Raw genomic sequence first — 13,992 nt, forward strand, 5'->3', positions numbered from 1 at the left:
AGACCAAAGTTTTGTTATAGTTCAATGTGGATCTCTGAACTGGATATACTCCTTATTTCTCTTCCTATTGAAATGATCCATGGGTAAAAATTTAAGAGGTCTAGGCTGTTGCTCCAGAATGTACACTTCATTTCTTTTCAGAATCTATTATTTTATTCATCCCTGGAGTTTGCTCAACTCTGTTTTGAAATATGATATTTCACTACAATAATGGTTTGTGAAAAAGTCCTATCCAGAGATTTCATAGGAGATGACAGACGACAGCAGCAAAGAGACTTCCACCTGATGTTGGAAGAGCCCTACTCTATGTATTATAGATGCCATCCTGTTCTGGCCCCGTGGCTATCCTTGAGCTTTCCTGGCTTCTAACAAGCCTTTAGTTCTGCTCACTTGAGAGTTCAGAGTCAAGAGGAGTGTTGGAGTGTCAATGCTTCTTTTGAGTTCCAATATGTTTATTCTGCCTTATTTTGTATTTGTATTCAACAAAGCAAGCCTATCTTTGAGAATCATGTGTGTTTCAGAAACTCTAAACCAACAGACACACTAAAACATAATTGACTGTAGCACTTTAGCTTTGAAAGGATCCCTTGCTTCTCTTTTTCACGCTGTCTCAGAAAAAGAACACGAGTAAATGTCAAGGACTGAAACAAATGAAAAGGGTAATTTGATGTTGCCCAAAACATATTTCCACCTCTAGAAAATTCTTTTGCTTTATATGTAGAATAAATGCATGCTTTTCTGTTTGAACTTTGAGAAAAATCTTTTTCGTAGGCATACAGATTGATATAATATTGATATCTGCCCTCTAAGAATCTAACCTAAGAAAGCCTGCTCTCTAATTTAGTTGACTACCACATGACTTTTTTATGGGTACTTTTTCCTTACTTAAAAGAAAATCTTTAAAAGAAAATTGCACTCTTCAAAAGATAGCCATGTCGACCCTTAGTTTGACCTTTAGTTTTATCTTAGTGAAAAGTGATTTTTTTTCTTTCTGATGTTATTTCTGCATTCTTTTTTACTGGCAATTAATTATACTATCAATATTTTTCTCTTCAAAAAAGTATGCAGGCGTTTACTCGTAGTAAAAGTATATAGAATAAAACTTGAGTTTTATTCTCTTACCTACCCTTTTAATTATTAACTATTTTGTCTAGTCTTTGCCAGTTTCCCCCATGCATTTGCATAGATAAAATTTATGTCAACATAGGTATTGGCAGGGGCACAATATATCATACTTTAATGTTGTTCCTTGACTTGTCTTTAATTCACTTAGCAATTTGCCTTTCCAAGTCAGGTTTTCTAAACAATTGAGTGGTATACCATAGTAATGAAAGACTCACACACAGATCATTCTTTTATCTTTTAATTGTAAACAGTGCTGCCATGAAAACTTTATAAACATATACCTTTGCACATATATTGAATATTCCTCGAAGAGATTTTTAGAATTAGAATTTTTAGATCAAGCTTAATATGCATTAAGTATGTTGATAGAGGGCCTCCCCGGTGGTGCAGCGGTTGAGCGCTGGGTTGCGAAGCTGCCCGCAGCCTCTGCAGCGCCAGTTCGATCCCCAGCTGCTCCCCGGCCACCGGAGGAGGGTCTCACATGGGCACAGACCTTTCCTGCCGCCCGCAGTTCCCCTCAGCAGTGTGCTTCAGTCTTTCTGCCTGCTCTGCTCCCTGCTCTGGCTCTGGTGGATTCTCTCACCCTCCCGCGCTTCTGACTGTACCCAGTGCTTGTATAAATAAATAAATAAATAAATAAATAAATAAATAAATAAATAAATAAATAAATCTTAAAAAAATAAATAAAAAAATAAAGTTAAGTATGTTGATAGATATCACCAAAATGTCTTCCAAAAGGTTTCCAATTTACACTCCCAATTACAAGCTAGAAAACTGACCCGGAGAGATTTTAAAATGTAGCCTCTCTGATAAACAGTAATGCAGTTCCTAAAAATGTTAAACATAGAATTACCACATGACCCAGATATTCCACTCCTCGGTATGTGCCCAAGAGAAATGAAAATATGTGTCCTAACAAAAACTTTTACATGAATGTTCATAGCAGCATTATTCACAATAACCAAAAAGTTGAAACAGCCTACATGTCTATTAATTCATAAATGGATAAACAAAACCTGATGTATACATAAAATTGAACCATAAAAAGGAACAAAGTGTGAACCCAGAACCCAGTCCTTTCAGTCCTTTCTGAAAGGACTTTCTGAAAGGACTCAGTCACAAAAAGTCCTCATTTTGTATGTGTCTTCTGTATGTGTTCCTGTGATTACATGAAATGTCTGAAATAGGCAATTCCACAGAAACAGAAATAGAACTTGCCAAAGGATGTAGGGACTGGGGGGGACGGAGAATGACTACTAATGAGTTTGAGGTTTCCTTTTGGAATGATGAAAATGTTCTGAAATTTGATGGTCGATGATGGTCTCTTACTCCTGTGAATATACTAAAAACCACTAAATTGTGTACTTTAAAAGTGACTTTTTTCATTAATAAATTGTTTCCCAATGAAGATATTATTAAAGATATAAACAACATTGATTAAAAAAGCAAAATGACAAGTTAATAACAAACTGAAAAATGATAACTGAGCAGAGATGGTTAATATCCATAATAAACAAGGAATTTTTATAAAAAGCAGTATGACAAATTCTAAATGCCTTAATTTTCTAACTAACCCAAAGCAGAGTCATGACAATTAAATGAGATGACTGTTGAAGTTCATGTTATTGTTACCCTCAGTCTCCATTTTATCTTGGATGCTTAAGAATCACTGTAGAGATGTTTAGATGTTTCATCACCTGAAATAATAGCTTAGAATTAGAATTTGGGTATCATGAAATTATAGTGTTTTCTTGGATGTGACACAATTATCCTCCTAGTTCAGAAAATACCTTTTTAAAAAATTAATTTCACAGATATTTGCTTCCTTGTATATACTATATGCATGCACTAAAATGATTGTCGAGAGTACAATGGTCATTCAACCATCGTTTTTATTTTTAAGAATCTATACTTATCCCAGTGTAAAGGGAAATAATAAGAATACAGCTATTCTAAGATGTAGCAAAGAGAAGAGAGATGCATAGAGAGCAGAGGAGAGGAGAGGGACTAGTATTCAAGCAATGTTTCCCAAAGGGAAACCTGAATGAAGAAGGATGAGTAGAAATTACCTAGATAAAACAGAACTTAGAGGGATGAAAGCAGGCCATGGAAGTAGTAACATTAGGCGAGGATAAAACTCAGCATTAACCTACCATGAGGGTGATATCAGGAGCAGACAACAGCAGTGGGCCATCAGATGAATTGAAGAATGTGGGCTGATGTGAAGTCAAAAGTCAGTTTATAAAATCCCTTATATGACATTCAGCTTAGATATTTATCCTAATGACTATTGGAAGCTGTTGAAATTGTAATTAAGCAGTGAACATTTGTTTCATATAGTACATTTGACCTGTGAAAATGTTGAACATATTTTATCCGGGTATAAGAAGACCTACTAGAGAAGGAAGTTCTTAATAGTTTGGGCAATGAGTAATGGAAGTAGTGGTTAGATGGATTATGCCAAAAAAAAAAAAAATCTAGGACTTATTTAGGAGAAAAAATGGCAACCCTTGATGTGGGATGAAATAGGGTAAAGTAAGAAAGGGAGGAAATATCTGTGAGGGTATCTTAGGTTTCTTGTTAGGTGTCTGTTGGTGTTGTCATACCACTCAAGATGTTGCAGGGAAAATGATGAGTTTATTCTTTTAGATTTTCTCTGGCACATGAAATTAATTCATCAGATATTTCCATTTTGCCTCTTGACATTACAGCTTTTAAATGTCTGTGTCTTTTCCATTCATTCGGAGGAGTAAACCCTAGCTTTTTCCATTTCTATTTGTGTCTAACTCTTTTCTCTTAAACTTTGTAACCTCCAGGAAGAACCTAAGAAAGTCCGCTTTGATTATGACTTATTCCTGCATCTTGAAGGCCATCCACCAGTGAATCACCTCCGCTGTGAAAAGCTGACTTTTAACAACCCCACAGAGGACTTTAGAAGAAAGTTGCTGAAGGCAGGAGGGGTAAGTGGCACTGCCTTGTGAAAAGCATTCCCATAGGAACTAATTGCTAGTGTGTTAAGTATGATAATGTTTTGAGAGATGTGAAGAAGATGAAGTATCATAATGGCTTAGCTGTAGACTCATTTGAGATGAAGAGATAAACTAATATTTTAAGTAGCATGAGTCTGAAATTACAGTTGGTTAGTCCTTAAGTCTATGCAGTTCAAATTTATTTTCAACAAGTGTTGGACAAAAAGCCCAAAAAAACCCATTAGACTATCCTAAATTAAGAAAAGAACAACAGCTGGACTTTCTTATTGTCAGTTTATAGAAACTGGGTAAAATTGCAAGTCACATTAAAAATTATGTAAAAATGAGTCATTGTCCAAATTTTCTTGGTCAAAATTAATAGAAAAGGGGTACTCATGCATTCATATTATATATTTGGGTTACTTAGGTACACATTTTTGTTTGAGCATAGATAAAAGATTTTTTTTTTACTTTTTAAATTTTTTGTCCATGTGATTTGGTCAGAAGGGGGAAAGATTTTTGCAAACCTAGACATATGGAAAATATACTTGCCACTAAGTCAGCTGTATAGACAAACAGTACTGACTGGTTGAAATCTACTTAACAGTGGGTGCCATTGAGTTATCTTCACCTCAGGTGAGCTTCCTGTGCCATCTTACATGGGCACTTCAGACACCATAAAACATTAAAGCGTGTTCTCTACTCTAGAATCACCTTCACTCAGTTTTGCTGAAAGGTTTTTTGCTAGTTTTGCATTTATGAACTAATCATTGCAGTAAGGATGTGTAGACATTCCTCAAGATGCCCCAGTCCACTGATAAACTTCACGTGAGGATTTTACAGGAAAGAGCTGGACTTGACATTATATAAACAATCTTTCCCTTCATGGCGGTATGGACAACCCTTTGAGAACCTCAGGAAAGCTGTTGACTGTCTCATAAAAAATCACCTATATATTTGTAAAATTGTATGAACATTTTGGATTATGTAGTACCCCTGGTTTTTGGCATCCTGTTTTGCTAGGCTCCAGTCCTTTCAGTTGAATTACTGTCTGTTGGAAGCATTGCAAGTCTCTACCACATTTCATTTCATACTGTAATTCATAACAGTAAATAGGGGTTAAATAGGTATTGGTGGGCTAGATTTGGAAATGAACCACCATTTATGGTATTTTATGGGGGAATGCATCTTAATGAAGAAATGAGATTGTGTAATATGACTCATTTTAAAGTTAGGGATTTATTATGTATTTATTAAGGAAGTGGTTTTTAAAAAAAATATCCTTTTTTACTCTTTTTATGGATATCAAGAGCACAGTGTCAATGCTATTTACCTTTGACTATGCCCTTAAAAATGAAGTGGTCCATTTTATATCCTAATTATTCTCATTATTTTTCTTTTTATGAAGGTGGCATTTTATGTTTCTGATTATTCCTTCTGGGCATGTAGGTAATTGGAGCATGTGAATTATGGAATTTGAATGCATCAGACTTCTGATAAGGGTCTTAGGATAAAGTAAATATGACACAAGAACTTTTTAAAACAACCACTTAGTCCCAGAATACTCATGGGTTTCTTGTGAGCTGTAGAGAAAGTTATAGATCAGGAGACTTCAGCAGAGTGCAGTGCTATATCCTGATAGGGTCTCTAGTACATTTCTGTCTTTTGCTCCACTCAGCCTTTATCTCAGAATTAGTCTCCTCAGCTTCTAACTTTCTTTTTTTGTATTTCTTTAAGTGCTGTGTGAAGCCTGCTGATTTTTTTCTATTAGACTTAGATTGTGTCTTGACAATGCTAAGATAATAAGTTGAAAAGTGAATTATGCAAGCACACCAGTTATTTGACTTAGGTTCTTTAAGGGCCTAATTCCAGTGAATTTCTTAGTAAAATTAAAATTTAAAAATCCACTTAAAATAATAGTAATTTCAGAGACTATTCATTTCATATAGCAAGATTAATTTTTTATGGACATGTGAAAATCTGTAGACTAAATAAACTTTTTTTGGTCTAAATCTAGACTTTTGGCAACCTTGTACTAGTTTTACCTGACATTTAAACATTTATCATTGCCTTAGTATTAATTCAGTTTACCATTGTGTTACAAACTTATGAATCATTTTAATTATTTTAGAATTTTTTTCAGCTTTATTGAGATATAATTGACTTATAACATTGTGTAAGTTTAAAGTGTACAACTTGTTAATTTGATATACTTATATATTGCAAAATGATTACTACCATAGCATTAGCTAACACCTGCATAATTGCCATTTCTTTTTTGTGGTGAGAACATTTAAGATTTACTCTTAGCAACTTTCAAGTATATAATTCAGTATTATTAACTTTAATCACCATGCTGATCCCCGGAACTTTTCATCTTAAAACTGAAAGTCCATGCTCTTTGACATGCACCTCCACCCTGACAATTACCATTCTTTCTATGAATTTGGACTTTTTCTATTCCACATATAAATAATAATATGTCATATTTTTCTTTGTCCAACTTAGCTTACTTAGCTTAATGCCCTCGAGGTTGTATCTACATTGTCACAGATGACTGAATAACATTCCTATTATATAGTATATAATACTATATAATATATATATATATATATAATATAGTATGGGATACACACATACTACATCTTTATCTATTCTTCTGTTGATGAACAATTAGGTTTTTTCCATATCTTGACTATTTTGAGTAGTGCTTCAATAAACTTGGGAGTACAGATATTTCTTGGATATTGCCCCCCTTTTCCTTTTTTACACATTTCCTTTGGATTTGCGGGATTGTTGGATCACTTGGTACTTCTATTTTTTTTAAAAGATTTATTTATTTTTACACAAGAGCTGGGGTACAGGCCAGAGGCACGGGAGGGTGAGAGGATTCACCAGAGACAGAGTGGGGAGCAGAACAGGCGGAGACAGAAATACACTGCTGAGGGGAGCAGCATGTGTGACAGGCGAGGTCTGCAGCACCATGTGGGATTATTGCCGGCTGGCCGGGATCGAACCCACACTGCTGAGGCTGCGGACAGCTTCACAGCGCTGCGCTCAACCTGCTGCTCCACCGGGAAGGCCGGGTACTTCTATTTTTAAGATTTGAGGAACCACTGTGTTTTTTTCCAGAGTGCCTGCACCAGTCTATGATCTCACTGATTTCCACATTCTCTTCAACACTGATAATCATTTCTCTTTCAAATGATAGCCTCTAACAGATATGAGGTGATATCTCACTGTGGTTTTGATTGCATTTCCCTGACTATTAGTAATGCTGAGCTCCTTCATATACCTTTGGGCATCTTGTCTTCTTTGGAAAAATATCTATTCAGATACTCAATCCATTTAAAACTGGATCATTTTTGTTGTTGAGTTGTTTGAGTTCTTTAAATATTTTGGATATTGAGTCCATATTAGATACATGACTTGTAAATACTTTCTCCTACTCAGTAGGTTACCTTTTTGTTTTGTTAATGATTTCCTTTGTTGTAATGTTCTAGAGCTTTTGAGTGTATTGTGGTTTCGCTTGTTTATTTTTGTTTTCATTGCCTTTGCTTTTGGTAGCTATTAGAAATGTTATGTTTATGACTGTTTTTCTTTAGGCAGACTTTCTAAAAAACTAGGTTTTAGGGTAAGAGAGGGAGTACTGTGTTCCTTTTTCCATAACATTACATGTGTGACATGGATGTGTATGTTCCACCTTTAAAGGAAAAAAAAAGGTCCCTTCTTCCTATGTGCAATGTGAGACAGGGTGCAGCATGCAGCATGTACAGTGCAAAAGCATTATGTGACGAGAGGCATGAGTGGAGTAAACTCACTGTGTTGGCAATGTTTTCCTCTCTTTCAGTTTTTTCTTTGAAACCAAAAGTACATAGCACCATTAAAAGTTGAATTTGGCTTTCAAGAGACCAGAAAGATTGTTTTTAGAGTTGGCAGCATCTTAGAAAAAATACTTTTCAGTTCCTTGAAGAAAATGATTCCAAAGAACTTTTTGCCAGAAGAATCATGAAAACTTGGAGATTTTTTTCTATTTCATAATCTATAAACCTATAACTGTACAACAACTTTTTTTTTTGTCAATGACATTCTTTTTCCTCATTGATTTCTCTCTCTCGCTCTCTCTCATGTTGCCACTCCTTTCCAAACAATCTCAAAGAAATCTTGATGTATTTCTCCCTTGGAAGAAATGTACCCTATCTTCTTCTGTTGAATAGTTCCCTAATATTAAAAAGAAAAGCAGTTGTGGGAAGGGCACATTTGTATTTAAGATTTATTTTCTGAAATTATTAAAATGCAAAAGGATTTCATTTATAAGACTCTGAAACTAGTTTCCTCGAAATGAGAGAACTCTTTGGAGCTTGCTAGGGAAATTGGAGATTTGACTTAGAACCTAGGTTCTATCAGGCATGAAGTCAGAAAAAGACAGGTAGGGATCAGAATTTGGGAAAGAACTACCCAAGAACTTCTGGGAGGAGATTGCCTTTATTTTGAGATTTATTTATTCTTTGACTGCTTGTGCAGGTAGAGGATAGTGAGCAATAAACTATTGAAAGTAAGACTTATCTCTTTGTCCTTAAATTTTAATCAAAATGGCCATTGTACCCCTTCGAGATGCACCTCTCATTTCCATAAGATATTTCTGTTTCTTTTCCATTAAAAAAATGAACCAATGAGTATTTTTTTAAAAGATTTATTTATTTATTTATACAAGCACTGGGTACAGTCAGAAGCGCGGGAGGGTGAGAGAATTCACCAGAGCCAGAGCAGGGATCAGAACAGGCAGACTGATGAATGACACTGCTGAGGGGAGCAGTGGGTGCGGCAGGAGAGGTCTGTCGCGCTATGCGGGACCCTCGCTGGTGGCCGAGGATTGAACTGGTGCTGCAGGGGCTGCGGGGAGCTTTGCAATCCAGCGCTCAACCGCTGCACCACCAGGGAGGCTCCCAATGAGTATTTTTTGAGTGATTTTCAGATATGCGCTTCAGGATTCTAGGATTTTTTTTTTTTAGGGTTTGCGGTCACCATAGATGAGTTTCTCTCAGTGTATTTGATCACCTGCTTAGTAACTGGAATTCAGTCACACCGCAAAACTACAGAGGATTTGACTTTCCTTATGTTAGGGTTGGTGTTAGGGTTTGACATCCATTATGTCCGATTGAAAGAACATAAGTTTGTCTTTCGGGTGCTGGCAAAGTAAAGATATATTAGGTAGTGTATGTCCTATGACTTAAACTTGTTGTTCTAACTCAGTTCTCTGGATAAGCTGTTGCAAGGGAATGTGATACAAATGGAAAAGTTTTGAAATCAGGCAGATTTACATAAAAACCTCATCTCTAGATCTTTTTCCAACAGAATTACTCCAGGAAAGATATTAAATCATTTTGACTTTCACTTAATAATCTATGAAAGGAATGAGACAGTATTTTTCTCACTGGTAATGTGTGACCATGATGTGTGGTACAGAGTAGAAATAGCCCCTTAGTTCCTTTGTTTGCTTGCTTAGAAGATCAAAGGATGTTTAGCCACTTATATATCAAGTTCTTGAAAGTGCTATGGAAAAGACTTATTTATGGTAAACTACTCTGGATTTAGTATGAGCAAGACATTGATGGACCTGTGTAGTTCCCATGATGTCTTTAATGAAGAAGTTTATATTCTGTGTTTTACTTGTATAAAGAGAAAACAGATCTGTTTGGATTATCTTTTTTTAATTAATTATTTATTTTTTATTTATATCTTTTACATCATTGTGTATTCCTTGTAAAATTCCCACCACCAGTTCACCCCTGACCATCACCATAGTCCCTTGTGCTCTTCTCTCCCCTGATTTGATCCCTTTTCTTCCCCCTCCCTCGCAAAATGTTTCTTTTTTATGGTTGCCTGCTAGTTTTTGTTGTAGTTGTTGTTGTTATTATTGTTAATTTTTTCCTGATCTCTTATTTGGTTCCCCTATATTCTCCTACAAGTGAAACCATTTGATATTTTTCTTTTCCTTATGGCTTATTTCACTAAGATGTGGCTCTTCATTAGGAAACTTATCAGTTCTTATCAACCTTCATTCTAAATTTCTAGCATATTAAAGGTTTCTCAAAGCCCTTGAAAGATTTCCTAAGTAGAATGTTTAGGAAGCTTGCTGCATCCTGGTGCTTCTATGAAGAAAGCACAAAAGGGGCAAACATCTTTGGACAACTGAGTTTATTTTACAGCTGCTCCTTTTTTTGGCCTAGAAATCAAGTGGTCTGCTTTGGTTCTGTTGTTCTTTATGGGTTGGTGGTATGATGTTGGTGGGTATTTTTTTCTTTCTTTCCTCAATTAAACAGGGCAAAGTCTAAACACGTTGTTCTGTCTATTTCTGAATCACTGGCAAGCAGTTAATTTTGAGGACTGAAAATTAAAACTAACTACAGTTGTTAAAGCTAGGGTTTCTACAGGCAGAAATCCAATTCTGTTCAGACACCACCTGTTTCAATAGGACATTTCAGACGCCCATTTGGCAAGATTTTCTGGAGAAGACATGGGGAACATGCTTTCAGTCTGCAGCATAATGCAGCCCTGTTCTCCAGAGTGACAGTTACATATATATGTGTGTATCTATGAGTGATACGTTTTGCAAGGAATAAATTGGAATCATTCAGAAACACTGCTTATTGTGAAGTGGGATTCATGTCCACCATGGGCCCCTAACAAAGAGTTTTGGTTAGTAAAGGGCCAAAATGATCTTATGGTAAGAAGCTTTTGCTAATGCAGCTGCATCAATGCAAGTCACCTAACTTAGCATGTTTTCACAGGGTTCTGGAATGAATCTTGCACAGCATAGTTTTGTATTTCCTTTCCTTTTCTTGGTGGGTTTAATTTTTTGGCAATAGGTAAATGTGTATAAGATGCAAACTTTATTTTTTTTGGCAATAGGTAAATGTGTATAAGATGCAAAATGACATAGAATGAGTCTCTATCCAACAACAAAGCTGTAGTGAATAATCTTTTATATAGTTCTTGGTGCACACGGATGAGTTTATTTGTAGGATAAATTCCTAGGAGTAAAACTGTGCCTCCAAGGCAGAAGGGAATTTAAATTTTGATAGGCATTTACAAATTGCCTGCCAAAGAGGTTATACTATTCTATGCTTGCATCAACAATGGGTGAAAGTACCTGTTTCTCCACATGGTGATTTATTAAACATTTTCCCCAAAAACTGATGAGTGAAAAATGACATCTCATTTTTCATTCACATTTCTCTTATGCGTGATGATGAGCATCTTTTCATATGTTTAAAAGTCATTTTCATTTCCTCTCAAAGACCACATTTTAATGTATTTTAAATTGGAAATATTCTAAGTGTTTCAGTTTCAACTTAAATTTATGGGTACTCTTCCCACATGCTTACATTTGGAAATGTTACAAAAAGATACGGAAGCCTCTCTAACCAAAGTCTGTGTTTTCAGGCTTTCTTCAATGTGTAACAAATTATGTTCTTAGGAACTGATTTGTCAAGACTCTGGCTTCTAAAAATATAAGTGGCTTTTGTGGCAAACTCATCTCAACAGTGCCCAGAGATGGATAGTTGACTGCTTATTTTAAAAATTACTCAAAGGAAATAACACAGAAAAGTTTATTTTAGTGGCTGTTACTGGACAGCTTCATTGGGTTTTTTTGGATATTCATTTTGGAACAAGTGTGTCTTTTTGTTATTTTCTGATTCTATATCATCCTGTAATCATCTGCCTAGAAAAATAAAAGGATGCTGCTCTTTTTCTACTAGCACTGATAAAGGGTGATTTATTTAAATAAACATAGGATCAAGCAGGCAGCTTCTCTTAGTTTGTTTCTCAGAGTTGAGGTTAATTTTCTGTCATATTTGTATGTTCTCCTTTTTATGTCTTTTACCACCCCTTCCCCACCACCCAAGTCTGGAAAATTAAGTCATAAAAGTAGAACATACATATCAATGATGGATAGAATGTCTGAGTTGTGAGTCTTCATTCCAAATGTAACAATGATCTCATAAATTTTTAGGAAAAGCCTGGTCACGATAGTGGAAAGTTATTTATGTCCTCCCATCATATTTAGTGGTTTTGTGGTTTAATGTCTTCTGAAAGTTGCATAAGTTGATTGCAAAACAGTTACAGACTTTTGAAAATACATACAAAAAAAATCTGGTATAAAATAATCTTATTGTTCCTTCCTTCTCAGTTACTGTTTACCTTGTCAGTAGGGAGAGAAAAATAGGGACACACTTTTCGCCCAGTCCAAACCTCAAATACTCTTGTTGCATAAATTGAGCAAAGGCTAATGCAAAAGAAATATAACAGACAGATGTCCGCAGAGGGTGTACTAGGCAGCTCGCATGTCCTGTCAGGGTTAAGCTGCATTATTGGATGGTGTGCCACGTGTCCTTCCGCAGACCTCCCAGCAGGAGCAGTTTAGCTGACTTTAAGTAGGAGCCTCACTTTAGATTTGAATGGAAATGCTGTAATATCAGAAAGAAAACTATCACTGAGCCCTGCCTCTAGCTCTAACCCCAAATGAAGAGAATGCCAAGAAATTATGAATAGAAAAGGAAAAACAAATCAGTGCATGGAAATCTTGGTGAATTTCAAATTTAAAAAAAATTGAACAGTTCTTTTTAAATGTCAAAATGTTACCATTAATTTCTGTTGGTTCTGTTGGTTTAATTTCTCTCTCCCTCTTAGGATCAGGTAATTCATCATGCACTTGTTTCAAAACTACATACGAAATTTAATATATTGAGTCTGTGCCATAATTCTAGAATGGTAAAGAAGTTGCTTATGAGGGCGACTGTATTTTAATTGACCTATTGGATATTTTTTTGGTTCATGCACTGTGATACTAAGTGGAAAACAGTTTATATTCTGCATTTTTCTGTTCTAGAAGTTAAAAGAAAACTTGACAGTGATTCGGGTCTAAAGATAGCACTTTAAGAAATAAATGCCTGAGCAAAGGGTAGAGGAGGCCCAGTGAATTAAGATTAGGATGCAGAATCATTGATGCTGCAGTGATGGGTTTGGTGTGGGGACATGCATCTGAAGAGGTATGAATTTATACCTCTGAGTCATACACAATGTTGTAAACCACTGTTCCCTTAATAAGAATAATACAATTAAAAATAATAAATGCCTATTAGATATTTGCAATTCGTTTTTGAAGGCTGAGGATAAATGGCAGCTGGCTTAATACAACTTTTATATATCGCACCATAGCCATGGTGTGATAGAGTGTTTGACTTGAATTCTGAAGGCACACATTCAGTTCTTGGATCTGCTCCTTTAGGTGGGTGTAAATTTAAATAAACATGACATCTCCTTCCTCCAATTTGAGATTATTAAATAAAATGTAGCATGTTGTTACATGGTAAGCAAATGATTGTTTCATTTATTGAAATGACCTTTTTGTTCTTACAGGGTTTTATTATGCCTTGGTTTTGAACTATGATTTATATTACCTAGAAAGTATTTCTATTTCAAGACATTGACATCATAATCATGTTCTACTGGAAAGAACATGTTTTAGGAACAAAAAGGAATCTCATTTTTGCCTGATTTTAAAATAATGTGATATTTATATGTTGAACTTAATATATTAGCTGTAAGTTGCTTAGGCTTTAAACTGTGGTTTTGTCTTATTTCTTCAAAAAGCTGTCTTCACACTTCAGAGGACTGATGTAAAAATTTTGGTTGGTTTTTAAGAAGTTTCCAGTAATGTGTTCTTTGTGGTTTGGGATTTTTTTTTTTGGTATTGTTATTTTCTCCTTATGACTCTCAACTTCTCAAAATGAAAGATACTGGCTTAGTACTTAGAGACTGTAGACAACACTAAAAACAAAAGGACTGACTTTTCACCAATTTCAGAGTATTTCTCAATATAGAAGCATCATGA

The 13,992-nt window shown here is 35.3% G+C and overlaps 1 protein-coding gene across 2 annotated transcripts in view; it reads left to right on the forward strand.

The window, feature by feature from the left end:
- MLLT3 (MLLT3 super elongation complex subunit) overlaps window positions 1-13,992 on the forward strand; it is a gene marked incomplete at both ends in the record, with an annotated part of 284,995 nt that overhangs the window by 172,301 nt on the left and 98,702 nt on the right. Inside the window, one exon of one of the 2 annotated variants that reach the window (XM_084239270.1) lies at window positions 3,942-4,102. In XM_084239270.1, coding sequence (XP_084095396.1) covers window positions 3,942-4,102 — 161 coding nt within the window. The remainder of the gene's footprint in view (window positions 1-3,941; window positions 4,103-13,992) is intronic. The other variant, XM_084239269.1, reaches the window with a different exon arrangement.

Source organism: Talpa europaea (genome assembly GCF_964194135.1).
Source record: "Talpa europaea genome assembly, chromosome: 7".
NCBI lineage: Eukaryota > Metazoa > Chordata > Mammalia > Eulipotyphla > Talpidae > Talpa > Talpa europaea.